The sequence below is a fragment of the Mytilus edulis genome, chromosome 2 (genome assembly GCF_963676685.1).
Source record: "Mytilus edulis chromosome 2, xbMytEdul2.2, whole genome shotgun sequence".
Taxonomy (NCBI): Eukaryota; Metazoa; Mollusca; class Bivalvia; order Mytilida; family Mytilidae; genus Mytilus; species Mytilus edulis.
In genome coordinates, this window is record NC_092345.1 from 22529448 (window position 1) to 22555837 (window position 26390).

A 26390-nucleotide genomic window follows, 5' to 3' on the forward strand; every position below is an offset into this window, starting at 1 on the left:
ATATCAAACTGAACACAAGTACGCATGGTACATGTTAAAAAAAATTATCTTTCAAATAATAAAAGCTATAAAGTCGAGAGACAATGCAAAATTAAGTTATAACCTTCATGACCTTGAAATGGTATTTACTTTTTTCAGACAAATCAAGAGGCACAACTGTCTAGTGTGAAAATGGTTATTGCAGAGACATATAAATACAGTTTAGTATATATCTAGCGGGACGGCTGCAGTGCAGGCGATTTGGTGTCACGATATCACAGTAGCATGGGTTCGAATCCCGGCGAGGGAAGAACCAAAAATTTGCGAAAGCAAATTTACAGATCTAACATTGTTGGGTTGATGTTTAGACGAGTTGTATATACATTATGTACACAGCCATGTATCACCATCATTGATGGCGATCCGATGGATACATCTGTTGTAGGGTTGTCACTGACTCAGACGTACTTATGAATATAATTATTTTCTGTGACTGTATCTTACATTAATTTGTAGGATCCTTTACTATAGATAATTTAGCTGATCTGTAACAATAACATCTTCATGCCTTATATATCATGTACTGTAGTACGCCGCTAGATTAAAACTGACGTGGAAAGGTAACACATGCCCACCGAAAGCTCTTATTTTTGAGAGCCCAGGTGGTCATGTGGTCTAGCGGGACGGCTGCAGTGCAGGCGATTTGGTGTCACGATATCACAGTAGCATGGGTTCGAATCCCGGCGAGGGAAGAACCAAAAATTTGCGAAAGCAAATTTACAGATCTAACATTGTTGGGTTGATGTTTAGACGAGTTGTATATACATTATGTACACAGCCATGTATCACCATCATTGATGGCGATCCGATGGATACATCTGTTGTAGGGTTGTCACTGACTCAGACGTACTTATGAATATAATTATTTTCTGTGACTGTATCTTACATTAATTTGTAGGATCCTTTACTATAGATAATTTAGCTGATCTGTAACAATAACATCTTCATGCCTTATATATCATGTACTGTAGTACGCCGCTAGATTAAAACTGACGTGGAAAGGTAACACATGCCCACCGAAAGCTCTTATTTTTGAGAGCCCAGGTGGTCATGTGGTCTAGCGGGACGGCTGCAGTGCAGGCGATTTGGTGTCACGATATCACAGTAGCATGGGTTCGAATCCCGGCGAGGGAAGAACCAAAAATTTGCGAAAGCAAATTTACAGATCTAACATTGTTGGGTTGATGTTTAGACGAGTTGTATATACATTATGTACACAGCCATGTATCACCATCATTGATGGCGATCCGATGGATACATCTGTTGTAGGGTTGTCACTGACTCAGACGTACTTATGAATATAATTATTTTCTGTGACTGTATCTTACATTAATTTGTAGGATCCTTTACTATAGATAATTTAGCTGATCTGTAACAATAACATCTTCATGCCTTATATATCATGTACTGTAGTACGCCGCTAGATTAAAACTGACGTGGAAAGGTAACACATGCCCACCGAAAGCTCTTATTTTTGAGAGCCCAGGTGGTCGTGTGGTCTAGCGGGACGGCTGCAGTGCAGGCGATTTGGTGTCACGATATCACAGTAGCATGGGTTCGAATCCCGGCGAGGGAAGAACCAAAAATTTGCGAAAGCAAATTTACAGATCTAACATTGTTGGGTTGATGTTTAGACGAGTTGTATATACATTATGTACACAGCCATGTATCACCATCATTGATGGCGATCCGATGGATACATCTGTTGTAGGGTTGTCACTGACTCAGACGTACTTATGAATATAATTATTTTCTGTGACTGTATCTTACATTAATTTGTAGGATCCTTTACTATAGATAATTTAGCTGATCTGTAACAATAACATCTTCATGCCTTATATATCATGTACTGTAGTACGCCGCTAGATTAAAACTGACGTGGAAAGGTAACACATGCCCACCGAAAGCTCTTATTTTTGAGAGCCCAGGTGGTCGTGTGGTCTAGCGGGACGGCTGCAGTGCAGGCGATTTGGTGTCACGATATCACAGTAGCATGGGTTCGAATCCCGGCGAGGGAAGAACCAAAAATTTGCGAAAGCAAATTTACAGATCTAACATTGTTGGGTTGATGTTTAGACGAGTTGTATATACATTATGTACACAGCCATGTATCACCATCATTGATGGCGATCCGATGGATACATCTGTTGTAGGGTTGTCACTGACTCAGACGTACTTATGAATATAATTATTTTCTGTGACTGTATCTTACATTAATTTGTAGGATCCTTTACTATAGATAATTTAGCTGATCTGTAACAATAACATCTTCATGCCTTATATATCATGTACTGTAGTACGCCGCTAGATTAAAACTGACGTGGAAAGGTAACACATGCCCACCGAAAGCTCTTATTTTTGAGAGCCCAGGTGGTCGTGTGGTCTAGCGGGACGGCTGCAGTGCAGGTGATTTGGTGTCACGATATCACAGTAGCATGGGTTCGAATCCCGGCGAGGGAAGAACCAAAAATTTGCGAAAGCAAATTTACAGATCTAACATTGTTGGGTTGATGTTTAGACGAGTTGTATATATATATATATATATAAGTACGTCTGTGTCAGTGACAACCCTACAACAGATGTATCCATCGAATTTGCGAAAGCAAATTTACAGATCTAACATTGTTGGGTTGATGTTTAGACGAGTTGTATATATATATATATATATATATATATATATGCATCTCTGCCTATTGGCACAACAAAGAAAATCACATAACCTACATTCATGGGCAGAAAATAAGGTTGCAACTAAGAATGTATTTCTCCAAAATGAACTCACAGTCTCACATTATAATGTTCAATCTTGAAATTACTTATATCCAGTGAGATAATTTGAGGAGCATTACTCTGAAACAATAGAATTCGATGAAGTGTAAACAGTTGGAAACCAGGTTGAAATAGAACAAAATAATCGAAGCTCTTTGTTAGAGAAGGCGATAAATGTTTACTGTATTGTTTATTATAGTGACCAAATTTTTAAAAGTTAATAGAAACAAACAAAATTGCAGTTTTCTTCTCAATTACGAGGTGTTTTATTTTAAAAACACCATTTGCATAAGTTTTCAATTTATCTAGTACATAGTTAAGCAAACAATTAGATATCAAGGCAACGACATGGGTATCTTTCAAGTTGGATGAAGAAAATGCATAACCTCCGATTTTTATGAAAAAATTACCACGGACGGAAAACATATCAATCTATTAGTTCAATAATTTTCGTGTCTGCCCTTCCATTATGTGACTGAAGAAAAAATTCCAAAAAATGGGTAACAAAAAGAGAAAATCGAATGCACCTTTTTATGTTAGGGCGTGTTTGAGTTGAGTATTTTGTCTTGAATCGTACAAAGTACGAATATTTCATACATCGTCTCGCTTCAGATTCTATCATTTTTATATATTAAAGCTACAGGTTGACTTTATAATACAAAAGAATGACAGTACTAAAAGATGAAATATATGGGTCAAGTGAAATACCTATCTAATGAGTCACAAAAACAGAGAAGGTGTGTTCGAATAGCTATTTTTTTACTGAAAGTACTTGACGACAGTCTTTCAAGTTGGATGATGATAATGCATATCTTCGAAAAATTCTAATTTTTTGTGTGTGATTACTAGGGTTTATAGTCTTCATACACTAAAAAAATCTAGTCTGCCCTTCCACGAAATATTTAATTAGAATCTTTTTTAATGTTTATGAAATTTCGAAAATTCCACCTGACAACCGATCAGACAATAGTTTTAAGTTGAATCAATGCAGACAAGATTATTAACTGATGCTCATTAGCTAGTTGATACATTTGTCTTTTAAAATACAACTAACATATAAGGATCGTAATGGTGCAATGTGGATAAATTTATCGGTTTCCAAGAGCAATATTGGTAGCGCGTCATCCCTACAATGGCTTCCATTTCTACGATTGTGAAAATGAACTGGCGTAATGGGGAGATAATTTTGACGAAGTAGACTCCTGACTGTAAAATGTATAAGTAGGTTAAAACAACCTATTTTAGCATGGAAAGCTCATCTGCTCCCCCAGATACATCCTTATACTAAATGAGGATTGTTAGATATTGAGTATCTACATGGATAGCTACTTCAGGTAAGAGTCAAAAGTGACTATGTACAGTTTGATGGGATGCTTTAACCATCATGTTTAAAATACTCCCTTAGAAGCATCATTGCATTAGCTATATGATTATATTCACTCATTTATTAAACACATTACTCAGAACATTAAACTGATTTAAGGTAGAAGAATTAACATAATTTTCCCACCTACACCAGCCAAGAGGCAAAATAAACATTTAATGTAAAATTTACACGTTTAAACTCAAGGCATTATGAAATTGTTTTTAAAAAATATAAAGGCTTTTTTTGCTAGGGGTCTCATTAATGTTTATCCCAAACTACATTGTAATTATCATTGTCACATGATTATATATATGTAACAATGTTACATTTTTTGAACTTCAATTTCAAATCATGGCCTTGATGACATATATTATCTACTAAAAGAAAAATGTAAAATTACTTACATCTGTCATCTGAATGGGACAAAAATCTAATGACACTTTTTTTCTGCGATGGTACTTAGATCTTTACCCGACCAATTCTGTACATGGTATATATACAAATTTTTCAATAGTTCAAATTAATACTTTTTTTTAATTATTCAATAATATTTTCTGATTAAGTTTGGGAGATTTTAATACAAGTTCAAAATTGCTTCACCTGAGAAAGAATATGAAATTTCATTCAAAACATGCTGTGACGCATACAGAGATTACATTTTGCATACAATGAAATATTCATTACACAGGCTACATTCATAATACCACGGAATAAATTGGGATCTTAAGTTACAATTTAAATTTTCCTATTATTTTCTCATATTCCATGCCTCTAAAGAATTCTCATATTTCGACTTTTAATAAGTTTTAAAATGATGGTAGTTTAAATATTACCTTGGGATTATTAAAGGGCGTCATGTATAGATTGGAATATTTGATATAAACCTAGCTTAATTCCATTCATTAAAACCAAAACTTTTATGTAAGCATCTATTTCAACATGTTCAATCATACCAAACTTGTATACTATATAATACAAATGAACAAATAATTATGCTCACTATACTGTAAGTTACACATCCTGCTTGTAGAGTTTGATTTGTAACATTTTTTGTCTTGCTTTTTTTTTTAAAATACTATGATATAGCATTTTGCAGCAATTACTTTGATTAAAAATCTTACGTATATTTACATGATATACATTGTATGATGACATTTATGGATAACTAGTGTTGAATTTTCCTTAATTATAACATTAGAATTTCACTTCAATTGTCTTCTAATAAAAATGCTTCTCTGAGCGGTCTGATGTGACCGCAGAGGTTGAACCCTGAACAGTTGGGTCAAGTTTGGACACAATATTTAAGCTTGATACAGCTCTGAATTTGGATTGTGTCAGATCAAATTTTTTATTTACAGTATATATATTAGATATAGGTTTCTGACACAAAACAAATGTGGTCAAAGATCTTAAAAAATTTGAAGAAGAAAAGATATGAACCCCTTAAAATAATAAGAACAAGAATGTGTCCATAGTACACGAATGCCCCACTCGCACTATCATTTTCTATGTTCAGTGGACCGTGAAATTGGGGTCAATACTTTAATTTGGAATTAAAATTAGAAAGATCATATCATGGGGAACAAGTGTGCTAAGTTTCAAGTTGATTGGACTTCAACTTCTTCAAAAACTACCTTGACCAAAAACTTTAACCTGAAGCGGACAGACGAACGGACGGACGGACGAACGGAGGCACAGACCAGAAAACATAATGCCCCTCTACTATCGTAGGTGGGGCATAAAAATACCCCCCCCCTCTTCCTTCTTGGGAGTAATTATCCCCATATTCAATTTTCAAGTTGATTGGACTTCAACTTCATCATGTTCATCAAAAATTTCCCTGACAAAAAACTTCAACAGGAAGGCAAACAAAAATACAGATGCATGGACAGACAAAACAGACTGAAAAACATAATACCCCACAGTGGGTCATAAAAACAAATATGTCAGACATGAACCAATGACAACCTTAAATTTACAGGCTCCTGGTTTGGGACTTGCATTGTAACATACACTTTTACATGCTCAAAGGGACATAATTCAATTGAATCAAACGTGACAAAATCTGTCAAAATTTAACAGATATTTAACTACTTTAATCTTATTTGATATACAAGACCAGCCAAGTTTGACATAAGTTATAAGCAATGGTTTAAATATGTTAATTTTGTTTCATCTTGTGAATGTCTCATGTATAAATTGCTAAAAAAAAATGGTTGGTTTGTATCATTTTTCATGTCACAGGGTAACTTTTGGAATGTTTTAAGGTATATCATCATGTGCTATTAACAAAACGTCTTTAATCAAAATTAAACAATTCATGAATGTGAGAAGATATATCTATATATACTAAATACTGTGGATTCATTTATTTTTGTGGGTACCAATTTCCGTGAATTGAGATAAACTTGCATTTTGGTGGATATTAGATTTCGTGGTTTCGCCTTTAAAAAATTTCTAATTCGTTGAACATTTAAATTTGTGGATCCTCTGTGCCAAAGAAATCCACGAAAAATTGGTATCCAACGGATATCATTTAATCCCCAGTAGATCATCAATACTTGTACCTTTCCTTTTTACATCTCCTACTACATTCCACTATAACCTCATTCTGGGGCTGTCCTTCTGATAAATTCATATGTAATTTGGTGACTGCATCTGTACTATCAACATAATCAATACTACTGGAATTACTTGAGAAACATCCTTGATACCAGTTACCATTTTCAGATAGACCTGTCAAAAGAGTTTTTGGTTTAAATTCAATTACAAAATGTAACAGTTGTGACAAATTAAAACAGGCAGACAAAACTGTGTTTCAGTTCTTACATCAGATGTGACCCTGAGAGGACATTCCAGTGTTGTATTGACGCAGAAAGTTCCTTGTGCTTTTGACTGATATCCGCACATATTTCTTATAAGTATGCAGATATCATCAAGTGCAAAATAACATTCCTTATTGCTTGTTATATATACATTTCCTCAATAAATACCCATGAAAATATTTTTTAAAAACATAGATAACTGGTTTCAAAATGTTTTGTCGGGATAAATATATATGTTGTGTACAAGATGTAAGTTTGTATAAATTATATTAGAACAGGTTTTTTGTAACTTAAGTTTTTTGACACATACATGTACCTTCTTGTACCAGGTGATAAAGGTTTATGTTCTAAAATGTACCAGTTTAATGTTTAATATCCAAATTTATATACCTCAGCCTAACATTTAGTGCCATTCTCGGTGTCCTCCCAACTGAAAATAAGGACACCTAAGTGGTTTAAATTCTAATTTATTTTTCTTCTTATACCAAAATCATATCCATTAAGTCTTTTTGTGTTCTTATAGTGTTTTTGTATCATTGCTCAGCATAAGACTGTAACATATAGTTGTGAAAATATGACAGAAATATGCGAAACAGAAGACTGTGTGCTTGCATCATCCCCTTGTGTTAAGCGGTTCATAAAATAGTAAGTTCAACAGTATAAATTTCTAAAAGTATTGTTAAATTTTTGTATCAAATGTTGTTTCGATGGGTCTTTACTTATTTTAGTCATAACTATTAACTCCTATCAATACAAAAACAGGTCTGCAATAAGTGGTGCACAGTTAGTCCCATTGGAATTTCAATATCTTGACGATATACAGAATCCCCAAAGCAAACAAAAATGTTATCGAGTAAAAGTAATAAATTCCACTATTTTCAAAGGCCTTATTTGAACAATTTATAATCAGATTTTTTATTGTACCTAGTGTACTAGTAATTAGAATAGACAATCTAGTCGTGGAACAATGGATTGAAGAAGAAATAACTCTATTGTAAGGTTTTTTGTGTAGCTTGGGAAGCCAGTACATAGTTGGGACATTCATTGTATTTGGTTCTGCTTGTAAAGAAGTAGCTAAAAGTTTGTGTTTGTTACAGATGTTGTTTTCTGAAAATGAAGTCAATTGGAATGTTGGTGAATTCATGATTTCCTTAAAATTGCTGAACCTCAATATAAAATTTACATCAAACTATAATGATATTATTAGCAGCTTTCTCAGCCGGGACAAAAACAAATTCCTTGGCTAGTTCTTTAAGTTTATGTTTGATACGCAAAATAGGGTTTTTATGGTTGTTGTTAAGAGTAAAATGTTCTTTAAAATGTTGTAATTGAATATCAACTATCTTAATTACTGAATTAAAAAAAAGAGTCCAATGATTTTTATCAGCTTTTTCACGTTTTACCCATTTCAAACAGTAGGTACGAAGTGAGTCGTGGATGATATAACGACACTCATTCCAATTAATAATTGACGGGTGACTATATTTAGGTCCTTTACTGAGGAATGATTTTAACTCTTGGTCGCGAACGATGTTAAGGTCTCCTGTTATGCCATGAGAAATGGGGCCATAAGTGTATTCAGAATTACTGCAATTACATGACATGGGTGTTTTTTTCAATGATATCTACATCTTTACACAATTGGCTATAATTAAACACATATTTCCGGGTAGATTTCTTGTAAATATAACAAATAAGAGGGAGTTCAGTATTATCAAAATATCCAGGAATTCGGTCTTTAACAGAATGGTCGTTAAAAATACTGGCAATATTTACAAAATCAAAACCTTTATTGACATACTTTATTTTAATAAAATGTTTTTATGATCTTCAGGGCGATCAATTTTGGGAAACAGTTGAGAATAATATTATGCCATTATAATTTGAATGATTTCATACTTAGGACTGCAATATGAAATTGTGTTGCAATCCTCTAAAATTTTATTCAATTTATTAATAGGTAAAGAACAGAGCTCGGTTAACAGATAATGTCTGCCATTGTTTTTTGAAATAGAAATTTAAGGTGCAAAATATTTGTATGGTTGGTCCGAAATTTTCTTTAATACCTACAGTGTAGTATGCTTTTAGCTGTAATACCTAAATAGTATGCTTTAGCTTTAAATGTTGACATGCTTATAATCTGCTTATTACCACCATGCTTACAGTGCTTCATTTTGTATTATGTAACTTATTGATGTGTATAATGTTTTGTATTGTAAGGTCTTGAATGTCAGTTAAAATAGCTCATAAGAGCTTATGTGATCTCATGTTATGATCTTATTTGTATATTATGTGGACTCTAAATAAAGCTTATTTATTAATGTTTATTTATCTATTATTTGTATATACATGTATGTTATAATTGGTAAACATCAGAGACGAATTTCAAGGGTTTTACAGGGAGCCTGGGCCCCTTTTGAGAAAAAAATATTGATCATCTCTGAAGCATGATGCCCCTATGTTTTGGGATGCTGATATAACAGTTAAAGTCTGACTGTAGTTCACTTTTTTATGTTTGAAATTTTAAAATATTATTTCTCCTTTATATGTGTATATTAATAACCTAACAGACCTTAATTGTATTTATCAACCTATCGATTAATTAGTTTACTTTACTTTCAAATGTAGCAATTTATTAATCTTGAAGAATAATGTTTACAAAATCAAGTGCAAGTGGGAGCTAACAAATTAGATAGATTAGTAAGTACTCTCTTTTTAGTCAATTTTATCACGTGATGTTATAGTTTTGATTGATTTCTTTACCTGTAGCAATAACAAATAGCAGACAACAATAACATAAATAAATATTCATCTTCAATCATGTCTCGTCACATAACTTTTCAAACTCTGTAACTTTTTTTTATAAAATAGTTCAGTTTACCAACTTTCATAACATTACACTTGAACTTCCGTTCAGTCCCCTTTTCGGGACTATAAAGCTTGACTTTTCAAAATTTAATCTATTTTTATGTCTGTGTAAAAACGGAACATTATTCTGTTTATAGACACAATGTTTATCAATATTTACAAACGCTTCGACAGTGCACTACTTTTATGCGGTACCTGTAAGAGCACCGGTGTGTGCGTCGACTAACATCAGCAGCACGATTTTCTCAATTTGCTGTACATGCACTCTCAGAAAACGTATGCACTCCTAGTTTGAGAGCTAGAGAATATTTTTATAAAATGTTTGATTATAACTTTTAATTTCTAAAAGGGTATAGGGAGCCGGTACTTGTCTTATATTGAATATGATTTTAATATGATTAAAATTTCTTTTTTTCTTTTTTTTTTTCTATCCGTTGTATCAGAGACATATTATATGTAGTCCGAGATTACTCTGACGTCCAACGGCTGTTTGGACGTCAGAGTAAATTAATCTCGGACTAAGACATAATATGTTACAAAATTTCAATCATCTTTAGTTAGGTAAGGCGTAACCAGACAAAAAGGTTCAATAAATTAAGATATTAATTCTAAGACTAAATAATTGAAGAATCATGAATTAAGTCAGTCCCACAACAGTTAAAAATATATATATTTTTTTTTACATATATTGATGAGTTCTGAATATAGATCTAAGAGTACTCGCAGTTACTGACGGCTAGTTAAAGCCACTAACGTTACAACCTATATAGTATTAAAACAAGAGTGCACACGCTGAATTAAGAAATGTCTCACCTTCTTTACTAACCAATAATTACATTAGATGTATGTTTCATTATAATACTTTATTCTGATTAGCTAACAGCACATCACGTGTTATTCCGTAAGCAATTGTATCACTCAATAAAACTTTTCATTCATGATAACACGTGGTCCCACAATAAAGTGCACAGGTGAATAAAAACAATATAAAATTCGTTTTTTCTTGATCATAGCTAAAAAAATGTAATTATAAGTATTGAATGCTTCTTTTTGTAACTTCATAGGGTTGTAAAAGCGTTGATCGTGCGCACATTTTTACTAGAATGAAGCGCTTCCGCGCTTCATACAAAATGTACTTCGGTCAACGCTATACACCCCAATGAATTTACAAAAAGAAGCATTCAATTCTTAATTAATATTATGTTAATAGGTCCTAAATATAAAGCTTTATTACAACTGTCACATAAACTTAACATTAACCCAGAGGACTAAAAAATGACCAATGAACCCAGGGGCGGATCCAGCCATTTTAAAAAGGGGGGTTCCCAACCCAGAGTAAAGGGGGGTTCCAGCTATATGCTCCCATTCAAATGCATTGATCGGCCAAAAAAAGGGGGGTTCCAACCCCCGGAACCCCCCCCCCCCCTCTGGATCCGCGCCTGGAACCATGAAAATAAGGTTAAGCTCAGATGAGACATGTACCGCTAACAATTCTTCCATACAACAAATATACTCCTTATAGTTAAGAAAAACAGACCAAAACACAAAAACTGAACACTAAGCAATGAATTACGAAAATGAGGTGAAGGTCTAACTAAATCTGAGCAACCGACATATAGATCATAAAATATTTCCATACACCAAATATAGTTGATTTATTGCATAAAGTTTTGCATAAAAAGACCAAAATTCAAATACTTAACTTTGACCACTGAACCATGAAAATGAGGTCAAGGTCAGATGACACCTGCCAGTTGGACATAAGTCTGTTTCCCGGCTGTTATTGAAATTCTTGACAATTATTTGTATATTCCGAAGGCATGCTGGATATTTTACGGAGGGGACCAACCAAGTTGGACATGTACACCTTAACGTCCTTCCATACACCAAACATACTAGACCCATTGCTTATACGGTATCTTAAATATGGTCTTGACCACCAAAACTTAACCTTGTTCACTGATCTGTGAAATGAAGTCGAGGTCAAGTGAAAACTATCTGACGGGCATAAGGACCTTGCAATGAACGCACATACCAAGTATAGTTATCCTATTACTTTTAATAAGAGAGAATTTAACATTACAAAAAATCTTAACTTTGTTTTCAAGTAGTCACTGAACCATGAAAATGAGGTCAAGGACATTGGAAATGTGACTGACAGAAATTTCGTAACATGAGGCATCTATATACTAAGTATGAAGCATCCGGGTCTTCCACCTTCTAAAATATAAAGCTTTTGAAAAGTAAGCTTACGACGCCGCCGGAGCACTATCCCAATGTCGACAAAAGTTGCAGGCTCGACAAAAATTATGCATCTAAGACTAAATTATCAATCAGTACACATCCAACAGCCAATGGATTTAGTGTAAAATATCATGAACAGTCAGAGAAAACCAAGACCTAACGAGTACAGATATCGACAGATTGAAGATCCATGAATGTGTTTATGTATATAAGTCATATGACAATAATATTTAGTTTGCTTTTAATTTACTGATGACAAAATCAATATTAATACCAATTAAAACAATATTCAATGATCTAATTACAGTGTTGAATTGGTAAAATGTATTTAAAGGATCGATAAGTTTAATATGCGTACTAGTACTTAGAAGCAAACGAATCTCTCTTTATGACTGAGGAAGGAAAGTGGAGGGCAGTGCCCAACAATCTCTATGGAACGAGATTTGGTTATGTTAATTCAACTGCATACCAAATTTCACTTAACAGAAAAATATTTATTATTGACAGTTAGTAGTAGTCTCTTTAATCTTAGGGAAGATTTATACTGCTTAAGTCATCAATAAAAATAAGGTCAAATACAAAATGAAATTACTTATACCAGATGGACAACCAATAAACTCATCATAGATACCAGGACTAAATTTAGTATATACGCCAGACGCGCGTTTCGTCTAAAAAAAAGACTCATCAGTGACGCTCGAATCCAAAAAAGTTTAAAATGCCAAATAAAGTACGAAGTTGAAGAGCATTGAGGACTAAAATTCCTAAAAGTTTTGCTAAATACAGCTAAAGTAATCTGTGCCTGAGGTAGAAAAAGCCTAATAAGAATTTTAAAAAATTCAAAATTTTGTAAACAGTTAATTTATAAATATAACCATATCAATGATAATTCATGTCAGTACAAAAGTGCTGACTACTGGGCTTGTGATACCGTCGGGGAGATAAATCTCCACCAGCAGTGGCATCGACCCAGTGGTTGTAAATAAACTCATCACAGATACCAGGACTAAATTTAGTTATATACGCCAGAAGCACAAGAACCAGAATCGTTCACCTGGTTACAAATTTTCATTTTAACTAATAGGTCGTGGTTTTTTAACATCAAGTGCAGCATTTTAGCAGATTTCCTATTAGAGATAGTGAATTCTGTTCCTACCTATCTTTTAAAGTTTTTTTTATTGTTGTCAAGATAGACCATATTGTCTTTCTTGTAGATTTCACTATATATGCTGACGATGTTTGCTCTATAAAGTTTCTCTCTATCTACTTTATATTTTTTTCTAATGCCCCAAAATGTGTTAAACCTGCAATATAACTATTTAAATAGTTGGTGTGTTTTTGTCATTGTTGAAGGTGGGGGGTTATCTTTATTTGTTAAATTATTAAATGGCAAATGCAGTTGGGAATTCAGAAGATTAATTTCTGCAGAGGATGATAATTAATTATTAAGCTGATTAAAGGGCAGGGGCGGATCCAGCCATTTTAAAAGGGGGTTCCAGTCTGAAGGTACTCTTGACCTGTTTCTAGACTAGAGATTTGTAAGAATATCTGGAGTTTTTTAGAGGTTTTCCTTTATATTTTCAACAATATTATCTGGTCCTGTAGCTTTGTTGGTGTTTATATTTGTTATTAGTTTATATAAAAAAGTTATATTTTCATTCCTTCTCGACTGATGTTTATTTTTTTCGTTTTAGGGTTTGAACTAGGTTCTTTTGTTGGTATTTCTATCTTTATTTCTGATGTGAAAACTGATTGGAAGTGCTTATTAATGATGTTTTTTTTCAGAGGGATATGTTTGAAGGGTACCTTTACTGATCTTTACTTCGTAAGGCCGGTCTTCTCATTTTTTTGCTTTTAATGTATGAGTAAAGCTTTTTGGATTGTTTGTTGAAACATTGTTTGTCTGGTTCTTTTATGTCGATGTCAAAGGTCATAGTTTCAAGGTATGTCCAGTATGCGTTTCTTATCTCTGAGCTGTTATATGCATGCTATTGGTCATTTTCACAGCGTTGCAGTTGAGATTTTGCAATGCAAGTCGATATAAGGACTGCTGCAAGTATAGTTTTGATTATGTTCGTGTTGTATAAGACAGTTGGTAATAGATAGCAGAAAATAGAAGGATGTTAGTTCAGGTAGACGTAGAGAGTTAATAAATTCTTCGTCATTTGGGCGACTCAAGGGTGCAAGGTATAACTGTCTCTTGGTTTTGCCTGTTTTGTTTTGGATAGAAACAGTGACCAGTTGTTTACTCTTACACTTTGGAACAAATATCATATATGACCTTTATTTCGTCAGGAAAACGTAACGTAACTATTTTTCCAGTGAAACTAATATTCCATATTTAGAACATATATAACCTTTATTTCGTCAGGATAACGTAACGTAACTATTTTTCCAGTGAAACTAACATTCCATATTTAGAACATATATAATGGAACATCTTTTCTATGACAGTATGTTGCGTTGCCAAATCTGATTTTCTATGCCTTTCCAATATACCCTCATGGAAGGATTGTATGGTGCTGTTTATGTCTGTCTGTATGGTAGGTAACATGGATAAATTATTGGCAGTCCAAATTTTCCGCCCTCAATACAGGACATGCCTTTTGTATTAATAATTGATATGCTTTCGTCTTTAACTTGCATACATTATTGGGCACTGTACGTATAGAAATCAGCAATCAATCAAACAAATTCCTTTTTAGAATAGTGTTGTTTGGTTTTTTTTAGGAAATAGCCAGCTCACCCTTTACATGGGAAGTGTTGTCTTTTCCATTTCTTTATATATGAAGCAAATTTTCAATTACAGCTTGTGTCTGATTATTGGGGTGTTGAACCCCACTAAAAATAGGGATAACCTTAGGTGCTGAAAATTTGAGTGCAATTTATAAATTATTGATTTGATATAGGCATAAGAATTATATGTACAGACTGATCTTTAGAGTAGGGAGGTATTTTCGAGTGAAAAGATTTATGATGAAGGATATTGGCCAAGTTGGTGGCATTGAAACCTTTGTTGGCAACAAAGTTTAAGAAAGGATATATGTAAGAGGTTAAAAAACAAATACTAATATAATGTTTGTCATCATCTCACTTTGTATACGACCGCAAACAGTTTTTGGTCGTATATTGGTATCACGTTGGCGTCGTCGTCGGCGGCGGCGGCGTCCGAAGACTTTTGGTTTTTGCACTATAACTTTAATAGAAATCTATGAAATAAACACAAGGTTTATGACCATAAAAGGAAGGTTGGTATTGATTTTGGAAGTTTTGGTCCCAACAGTTTAGGAATTAGGGGCCAAAAAGGGCCCAAATAAGCATTTTCTTGGTTTTCGCACTATAACTTTAGTTTAAGTAAAAAGAAATCTATGAAATTTTGACACAAGGTTTCTGACCACTAAAGGAATGTTGGGATTGATTTTGGGAGTTTTGTTCCCAACAGTTTAGGAATAAGGGGTCAAAAATGGGCCCAATTAAGCATTATTCTTGGTTTTCGCACAACAACGTTAGCATAAGTAAATAGAAATCAATGAAATTTAAACACAAGGTTTATGAACACAAAAGGGAGGTTGAGATTGATTTCGGTAGTTGAGGTCCCAACAGTTTAGGAATTAGGGGCCAAAAAGGGGTCCAAATAAGCAGTTTTCTTGGTTTTCGCACCATAACTTAAGTATAAGTAAATAGAAACCTATGAAATTGAAACACAAGGTTTATGACCATAAAAGGAAGGTTGGGATTGATTTTAGGACTTTTTGTTGATTGATTGATTGTTGGTTGCTTAACGTCCAGTGACAAATATTTCATGCATATTCAGGACGAGAACAAGTTCAAAATAAATACAATAAGTAGGTCTTGTCATAATAGAGGCCATTTGTGATGATGGTCGGGGAAATTTGAACTGCCACTGGAAAATGAAGGTACATGTTTAACCCCGCCACATTATTTAGGTATGTGCCTGTCCCAAGTCAGGAGCCTGTAATTCAGTGGTTGTCGTTTGTTTATGTGTTGCATATTTGTTTTCGTTCATTTTTTTTTTTTTATATAAATAAGGCCGTTAGTTTTCTCGTTTGAATTGTTTTAGTTACATTGTCTTATCGGGGCCTTTTATAGCTGACTATGCGGTGTCGGCTTTGCTCATTGTTGAAGGCCGTACGGTGACCTATAGTTGTTAATGTCTGTGTCATTTTGGTCTCTTGTGGACAGTTGTCTCATTGGCAATCATACCACATCTTTTTTGTATATTGGATATGGACAGAAATTTTGCCTTGCAACAGGCCACCTACGGGCCCTCAAAGAGTTGTTGCAAGGGATATTAACGAATCTTGCCTTGCAACAGGCCACCTACGGGCCCTCAGAGAGTTGTTGCAAGGAATATTAACGTGCATAGAGCGTCGCACTCTCTTTACACGAGACATCGGATTTAACGTCCCCATTCTGACCGGATGTGACTGCGAACTTAATACGTCCCGCACAGCCAAACGGACGCCCTATTCGGCTAGTGTTTTACTGCCGGTCGGAGAAGACCAAGTGACCATATTTCTATTCCCAAGTCACCCTTGGGAGTTTAGGTCCCAACAGTTTACGAATAAGGGACCTAAAGGGTCCAAAATTAAACTTTGTTTGAATTCATCAAAAATTGAATAACTGGGGTTCTTTGATATGCCGAATCTAACTGTGTATGTAGATTCTTAATTTTTGGTCCCATTTTCAAATTGGTCTACATTAAGGTCCAAAGGGTCCAAAATTAAACTAAGTTTGATTTTAACAAAAATTTAATTCTTGAGGTTCTTTGATATGCTGAATCTAAATATGTATTTAGATTTTTGAGTTTTGGCCCTGTTTTCAAGTTGGTCCAAAATTAAACTTAGTTTGATTTCAACAAAAATTGAATCCTTGGGGTTCTTTGATATGCTGAATCTAGACATTTACTTATAATTTTTATTATGGGACAAGTTTTCAAGTTGGTCAAAATCATGGTCCAAAATTAACCTTTGTTTGATATCAATAAAAAATGAGTCCTTGGGGTTCTTTGATATGCTGAATCTAAACCTGTATTTAGATTTTTTATTAAAGGCCCAGTTTTCAAGTTGGTCCAAAATATGGTCCAAAATTAAACTTTATTTGATTTCAACAAAAATTGTATATATGTTTTTTTTTTATATACATGTATATGCTTAATCTAACCATGTATTTAGATTTTTGATGTTTGGGCTGGTTACCAGATTGGTCCACATTGAGGTCTTAAGGGTCCAAAATTGAACTTTATTTGATTTCATCAAAAATTGAATTCTTGGGGTTCTTTGATATGCTGAATCTAACCATGTATTTAGATTTTGGATATTGGAGTAATTGGACCATAATAGGTAATGTCCCATTTAAAATTTAAAGTTTTTAAGTTTAAGTTATTAGACCACATGCATTATGATGTGTCAGAAACCTATGTTGTGTCAACTATTTAATCACAATCCAAATTTAGAACCGTATCAAGCTTGAATGTTGAATCCATACTTGCCCCAATGTTCAGCGTTCGAACTCTGCGGTCGTATAAAGCTGCACCCTGCGGAGCATCTGGTTGATTAGTGTTGTAAACATGCAATTTCAATGTGTAAATAATATTCTATGAGCAACATCTTGAGCTTTTAAGAAGTGAGCTAACGCCGCCGCCGCATCACTATCCCTATGTCGAGCTATCTACAACAAAAGTTGCAGGCTCGACAAAAACTAAAACAATGACAAATAAACCATGAAAATCAAAGTCAGAAGAACCATGGCAGACAGAAATCAGGGGCGGATATAGCCATTTTTAAGGAGGGGTCTTAACCTAGGATTAAAAAGGGGGGGGGGGGGTTCCAACTAAATGTCCCCATTCAAATGCATTGATTGTCCAAAAAAGAAGGGTGGGTTACCAACCCCCAGAACCGCCACTAGACATCTATGCATCAAATATAGTAGACCTATTGCTTATAATATCTAATACATGGACTTGACCATGAACACTCAACCTTGTTCACTGATCCTTGAAACACAATTGGAGGTCAGATGAAAACTGTCAGACAGACATGAAGACATAGCAAGGTACACACAAACTAAATAAAGTTATCCTATTACTCATAATAAGAAATTAACATTACAAAAAATTTAAACTTTTATTTAAGTAGTCAGTGAACCGTGAAATGAGGCCAAGGACAATGGACATATGACAGACAGAAACTCCATATGATATAATGAGGCATCTATTTACAAATATGAAGCATCCAGGTCTTCCACTTTCTTAAATATATAGTTTTAAGGAAGTTTGTTATTGTCGCTGATGGCGGATTACTATCTCTGTCAAGCTTTCTGAAACCGAAGTGTCAGGCTCAACATAAATAGAATGGTTAGTATCACTTTAACCTTCTGGCTATCTTTTGATAAATAAATAAAACTAATCTTAGTCTAAAAATTTGTAATTTTAATTTAATCATATAGTTATTCTTCCAAGTATAATATAAAATATCCAACAAATAACAGATGCTTTGTTTGCTGATAGTACTTACAATAAATAAATAATCATTATCACCAAACAACATTAGTCAAATTTTAAAAACATATAAAAACATGATTCCATCAAGTCTCATTTTGTCGTATTACAATCTATTTTTTTGTTGAATTCAGTACTATTATAAAGCAAACTTGATGTTTCTTTTTAAAATGGAGTCAATTGTTTGGATAAGATTGTTTCTTCTTTTCTGTCAGAGACTTAATTCAAATGCATTGGCAATTTACAAATGCATTACTTCAATAAAATATCATATAACATATCTAGTTGACAATGTTTCTGTAGCCATTGGCAATGATTGTAGCATGTCAATATCTTGTTATGTGCTTTGCTCTTTTTCATCAATTATCAAATGATAGCAACTGTTTAATATAACACCAGCTCCTGTTTAATTCTGCATTCATGGTCAAAATAAGATGGTTACGAAAAAACATGAATGCAGTGAGCAGTTTCTATCAATTCTGTATGCCCCTAGAACTAACAAATACATTAAAAAAACATTCCCCCTTTTCCGTCTCCACCCATTTAGTATATTTTCTTATTTTCTTTAAATACTTTTATTTAAGAAAAGGCTTTCTGTTAAATTTTAAGTGTCTTTATATACCATGAACTGATAAAAGGAATAATAAGTCTCTTTTCACTTATTTTTTTTTTATTTTTAAATTATCTGATTGATGATGATAAACTTCTTTCTCAGCTTTTTCTTTTAATATCATTTGAGTTGCTTTAACTTGTTCAATATTATCAACACTACACATTTAAGCAACAATTTAAACATTTCTTCAGTACATAGATAGTTTGTCTTTCCTTGCTTTGGTCAATTGTATACATCAAACACAGGATGAAAATGAATATATGAAATGATGAAAATAATGTAATTTGATGTCTATGTTCTTAGTGTGGCTGATACTGGTCAACTCTGTCCAAAAGACTTTCAGAATATCCAGGGGAGTAATATCTGAAAAGACAGAAGCAAATTATTAGGCATCTTAATAATAATAAAAATAAAATGGCATTTGAGGTAGAATTGTATTACTTATAAAAAAAAATATACTAATTGATAAGCCTAAATATCATACGGATTTTGTGTCATTTGCATCTTTAAGTGTCTATATTAATATATGGTTAAAATGTATATTAGCATTTATGTAAAGAGGTATTTTTTTCATCTTGCTAATGGCGAGATACAGCTTTTTCTATTACAGGCCCTGTTTTTCTAATGAATTCACTCCATTTAATTTTTATTATAATGTTGTTTTTTTTGGTGTATTTTATTTTGTCACAATTATTTTTTTCAAGGATTCTGTTATATTTCTTCCTGATCTTTTAAATGTTAAAAACTCAATTAAATATTTTGAAACTTCAGGTATATATATGAAGTCTAACACCATGTTGTTGATCTCACTGTTGCTTTAGTATAAAGAAAACTGTCAAAAAACTGTTTCTATGCTTTGACTTCAATGAAGTGAATATATTACATATACTTATTTATCAAGTTCACAATTGAATGTATTAACATGATACTTACTTGACAATTTCTTCTGGATAACAATTATTGATTGTGTTAACATATTCAGCCAGTGCCGATCCTGGCTCAGCTTTAATTTCTTGTACTTTCTTAAGTCCTCCACTTGTGACAAATAATTTCCTAGCTTTAGAATCATGTGGTAATACTTTACTAAACTGTCCGACAACATGTTTCAGTATATTTGGTGGAGCATCGTGCAGTAATGGTTCCAGTGCTGGTAAATGTACACATTTTTGGAGAATGTTTTTCAGTGCTTTTTTGCTCTGCAATGATAACAAAAATATGAATTCATTAAATACATATAAATTGTTGATACTTTAATTTGTATCTTATGAGTTTTGAATATTTGTCTTTTATTTAACTGAAAGACAAAGAACAAAAGAAAAATGCATATACGTATACCCTTTTAAGGAACTGCAGAAATGTAAGAAATCAGATAAATGCTTATTGTTTTCCGCTTGGATGTTTTAACCTGATTTCCTGTTGACCAGAAGTTTATTTTGTTTTGTTCTGTTATATTTTTATATATTTATATATAAAACAGGTTTTCCGCTTGAATATTACAATAACTTATTTGTTTTTTCAGAATATTTCATAAAACTTTAATTATGAAATATTGTAAAAAGTGTGAGTAATTACAAAATGATACATGTATGTATATAAAGCAAACATTCAAAACCAAAGTTAGTCTACTTAATCATAACACAAACTCCTAATATTCAGGAAAAAAACCAAATACCACAATTTGAGATAAAAGATAAAAATAATTACCTTTGTCTGTAGGTCTTCTGATGCATCTGCTCTTAAATAACATTGTAACAATTTAGGTAATACATTAGCATGTGCTACTGCCTTGGCATGTTCAGGTGTGTGACGTCCAATCTGTCCTAATGCCCAGGCTGCTGCCGCCTGTATATGGTCCTCTGGTTCCTCAGATAGTGCTATAGCTAGCTGTGTTACTCCCTAAAATAAGGTTGTTAAAGGTAAAGTTGAGTTTGAGTGTCTCTTTTGAAAATATTCAAAGCCTACTAATACTACTTATCATCTTTGCTTTACACTCAAATTACATCAGACTTTATTGACTTGTTTTTTTTTGCAACTTGGAGAACTGTATGATAAAAAATATATATTTTCAAAAACTTTAAATATATATATATATAACACTACAGGGAGACAACACATATCATTATTTTTATGAAAATTAAACAAGCATAACAGTGAAAGGACAGATTTTTTGGGGCCAGTTTAAAAATTACTTCACAGGCCCAAAATGCAAATTGGTAGCTCCGTGTTGAGCCATAAAAAATGACAAAAAAGCAATATAAATTGATGTTCTTAATTCTTAACAATCAAAACTTGTCGATAACGTACCTATCACTCTCTGAAGAAGTTTTGCTGTTGCGTTTAAAATTAAACAGTTTTCTGCAAATTGATCTAAAATTAGTACGGGGAATTTCTGCGATTTTCTATTCGGTCAGTCATTTCAAAAGTTTGTATTTCAGTCCAAAGTGTCAGTGCAAAGCAAAATCAAAAGACATTTTATGAACGTTATATTTTCTTATCACTTGTTTCTGTCCTTGGGGGTTTACTATCCACACTCATATGCAAAATATTTTGACAGCTTCTCAGTTGTATCCGTGTTTGGAATTCTTTTCAGAATTCCCTTGCCCTTGCTTGGATTAGTGGGTCAGATGAGATTTTACTGTCAACAACTGTTGCTATCTTATATAAAACATAATTTGTCTTGCGACCACCATTGCCAGTAAAACCTTATTTGACCCACTAAACAAGCAATATCACGATGTGTTTGTCATCCGCCATGTTAATATTCTAATGCACTTGTACGTTTTAACGATGTGACCAGAGGATTTCTGAAAAAAATGAGTGTTCCGAAGTTGGGGTGTTTTATTTATAGGAGTAATTACGATTTTGAGAATAATAATGCACTCGCCCAATGATTTATTTATTGGTCAGTAACTATAATCCATCTTTGACAATTTCTAATCGCCCAATCAAGGTTTTGGTCGCATTTGGCGACCATGCAACCAACTTTGTCCTATGCTGCATAATAAATTTTAGTCAAGGTGTTTGGTACCACCTTAAATAAAATTTTAGACTTTTATTATCATACAAAAGACATACCTTTGAAACAATAACTGCTCTGGCTAGATTTTCTGAATGTGCTGCTACGTAACCTAACATCATAATTCCTGGTAATCGAACATTTCCTTTAGATTCTCCTACATAATCAACAACGGCTGCAACTCCTCCAGCATTCACAATCAACTGGGCAAGCTAGGAAATAAATACATAAAAAAATTAAAGGGAGATAATTTGGAGAATTTTCTCTAAAAAAGACAATCTGACAACCAGTTTGAGTAATCACAAAGTCTGAGTTCCACTCAGATACACAGAATTTGACTTAGTATACAGATATCCTTAGAGGATATATAGTGTACATATTTTAATGGTGTAATTTTTCTCTCTTTTTTCTTATTTAGGAATTTAATGTTGATGGCAGAAAATGTTTATCTCAGTGTTTGGTCATTTACAATTTGTCTGAATTCATTTGGACACTTGGTCAGTCTTGGTGTGAAAATTATTATTAAAGAATGAAGACTTAATCAAACTTTACGTCTACTAGAATTTTATATTTTGTTGTTGTGGTCACATTAACACTTAAATTGTACATGTACACCACATGCATATCTACTTTTCTTTATAGTAATTTTATTAAATCTATTCTAATTGAATTTCTTTTATACTTCTTTACAGCTTCAATTTGAGCTAAATTTTACTGTTATAATATGGAATATTTGTTTTAACTCACCTCTGGTGTGTGTTTAGCAATTTCTCTAATCAGTGTTGCAACATTTTTCTTAACATATTCATCAGGATCTTTTAGACATGTCAGTACTGCTGGGAAGATTTCTGCCTCGACAACCATTTCAGCTAAGTCTACTGAGTGTTTAGATATCTGACTTAGTGCTGAGAATACTTGTCTCTGTAAAAATAAAAAATAAAGCGAACATTAGAAAATGCCATCATATCATGTACAATAACAAAGTCGAGAATAACAAAAACAAATTTGTTTAAAGTTATATTCACAATAGAAATATTTTGATATATACATGTATTTTACAACTTCAATTATCAAAAAGAATGCCAAAACTTACCTTTTCCTTCTTTTTGGGGCTTATAATATTTTTAATCTCTGTTGTAGTTTTAAAATATCAATAATAAGATTTATACACATAATATGCAATGGTTTTCTGAAAGTCAACCAAAACTTTTGTAAGGTTACAGCCATTTTTTGTAATTGAACCTAGATTTAAAAAGTTCATCTTTTTCACAATCATACCTTGAGTTTAGCATCAGGGTTCAGGATCATTTGAGCCAGATGTGCAATAGCTCCAGCGTCTACTACAGTTTGAGCCAGCTCTGGAGAGTGTTTACAGATGTCACTAAGAGCTGAAGCAGCAATTCTCTTCAGAGAAAGCTCAGGTTCTTGTATACATAGAACCAATAGAGGAACAGCACCAGCATCAACTACTGCCTGGGCAAGTTCTGAAATAGTTATATAATTATACTGTTAAAAAATCTTTATATTGCATTTTTTGCCATGTAAAAGAAGTAAATATATTTAAAATTATACAAATTCCCAATATTCTTGTATGGATACATTAATGTTCATTAAAGTCTCATTTATGAAAGATTTTATTGACTTACTAAGAAGAACTTAGGTACAAATACATTTGTAAGTTCATATTTAAAAGCAGACTACTATTAGTGTATTGTTCTAACCAACATCAATTGTTTGTGGTATGGCATACACAATGCACTATAGTTTTTAACAGCTTACATTTTTTTGTAATACAGCATATAACTTGGTTCATTCAAATAATATGATATTCATAAACTAGTCATAAATATGGTTTTGGGGTTTTACAAATTTAAATGTGTGTATGAAGAGAACAGAATGATGCAATATGAAAATCAATTTTTGTATATTATAAAATATTTGTATGTGTCACCTACCAGCATTATGTCTAGCAATATAACCTAATGCCCAGGCTGCAGCCTCTTTCACACCAGGATCAAACTCTTCTAGACAAATCACTAAGGCATCCAGTGCTCCTGAATCTACCACAGATTGAGCTAGCTGTGGAGAATGTTTGGCTACAGCTCTTAATACAAATGCAGCTGCTTTCTTGTAAAATCTCTGCAAAAAAAAAGATTTATTTTAAAATCATTATTGCCTAATTCTAATAATACAAAATTGGATACCAGGAATACCTACATTTGTACATGTACAAACTGGACAGTTAACACTTAGCTTTCACTTCTGAAAAAAAATATTCTAGGGATTTCAATAGACCATATATACTAACAATGCATATGGATATGTAATCACATATCTCACCTTTTAAGCATTGCAGTTGTAATAACATTGTATTCAGATTATTTTGAACTTGAATTGTTGACAGAAGAATGTAATGTCCAAATTTTTTAACCACAAATCATACACGTAAACTAAACTGTAAAAATTAAAAAGTTTGTAACATACACCATAGTAAAATTCTAATAACAAAAATTTGATGCGACTTTTAAATGAAATGACCATCAAATTGGAATCAGGTACAAATAAAGCCAACAAATTGTATATCATAAAAAAATCCTGTACCCTATAATACACACTCAGACATTGATATCTATTGCTCAAATACAAATTCATCACATTTCCTTCTATTTCATCTGATACTTCCCTGAAATTTCAACTTACATTTTGTTCAGCAAGAGAATAGACCAACTGTGGAAGAATGTCTCCTTTGACTACTGCTTCAGCAAGGTCATCATTGTAATTGGCAAGTCTACCAAGGGCCAGTGCAGCGGTTTGTTGGATTGTGGGTACGATGTCCAACAAAAGAGGTCGCAGTAGTGACATGACACCTGCATTTTGTAATGTCTCAATATTCTGTGGTCGACTTGCAAGTTCAGCAACAGTCTGTACAAACTGAGTTCTTGCTTTCTGATACTGCTCAAACACTGAAATTACAATTCAAAGATATGTCATTTTGTGAGCCTTTTAATAGCCGTTAACCAGGGTATCTTTAACAACTTGCAATTGGTTCCCTGGACAACAGTGACCAATTCAGTTTGAATATCCCAATTAGACTTAAATGAAATATCTTGCCAAAGATCAGATATTTGTTTCCCACCTTTTGTTTCAATTAATGTCATGTCAATATAAACCATAATTTTTTACATTTTAACCTATTATGTCTTTCTGTTTAAAATTGTTCACACATTTTTGTGAATATATTGGAATTATATGCAACTGCCATTCAAGTCCAAGGTTTAGCTAGCTATGAAACCTAGTTAAATTCACCATTTGGTCATTTTGGTGACAAGGAAATGCCTGTGCCAATTAAGGCAGTTGTTTCCCATTTTGACTTTCTATTTTCCATTTTGACTTTCTATTTTCAATAATCCTTTTGTTCAGTAGTTTATTTTACTTTTTTATAATGAAATATATCTGTCATATAAGATGATTTCTAAAAATGTACATGGAGAGTTGTCTCATTGGCACTTATACCACACCTTCCTATATACCATGTATACCTATGTACAATTGATGATACAGGTGCATCAAATTTGCACACTTGACTGTATTTAATATTTGGGGTGGACATTGTCTCATCTAAATCTACCACATTTATTTTACACTGGAAATGCAGAGCATGAAAGTAAAAATGTTGGCTGCTGTAAAAGGATTTTGATCTTTTTTTCAACATATAATTATAAGATAGATATATTGTTACCAAATATTTCATAAACATTTACCTTGCAACACTTGTCTTTGACTCATTTTGTCTTCTGTTGTTTTCACCTAATTACTTTATTTCAATCTGAATAACCTGTTAGTGTGTTTTGGTGTTAGCCAGGCTGTTTCCCTTGATTACTTTGTGTGTTGTCAGGGATGTATGGCAACAAAACAGATGAGCAGTAAATACATCAACGAATTTGATTGAACAATAATAAATGAATTTTATGAATCAGAAATTGTATACAAAAATAAATATAATGTGATTGAAAAGAATACCTCTCGATATTTTATTTTAACTCTTTATAATGATTTTCTTTTATTTTGAATACTTATTTTATGCAGTACATCAATATGTCTGCGCTCAGTAGATTTCGGCCTTGCCTATC

At 33.0% G+C, this 26390-nt stretch overlaps 2 protein-coding genes across 2 annotated transcripts in view; both read right to left on the minus strand.

Moving 5' to 3' along the window:
- Positions 1–9873, minus strand: part of LOC139511735 (polycystin-1-like protein 1) — a gene marked incomplete in the record, with an annotated part of 223869 nt that extends 213996 nt beyond the window's left edge. The window contains 2 exon segments of the mRNA XM_071298777.1: positions 6742–6910; positions 9763–9873. Of these exon segments, the coding sequence (XP_071154878.1) occupies positions 6742–6910; positions 9763–9811 (218 nt within the window).
- Positions 9874–18541: 8668 nt separating this feature from the next.
- Positions 18542–26185, minus strand: LOC139511742 (sperm-associated antigen 6). Its single transcript, XM_071298787.1, has 9 exons — positions 26022–26185; positions 24961–25223; positions 24216–24399; positions 23539–23744; positions 23008–23181; positions 22320–22472; positions 20949–21140; positions 20178–20440; positions 18542–19607 (listed from the first exon to the last, which is right to left on the minus strand). Exons 1-9 carry the CDS (start codon positions 26044–26046, stop codon positions 19544–19546), a joined length of 1524 nt encoding a protein of 507 aa, XP_071154888.1. The 5' UTR covers positions 26047–26185; the 3' UTR covers positions 18542–19543.
- Positions 26186–26390: the final 205 nt, after the last annotated feature.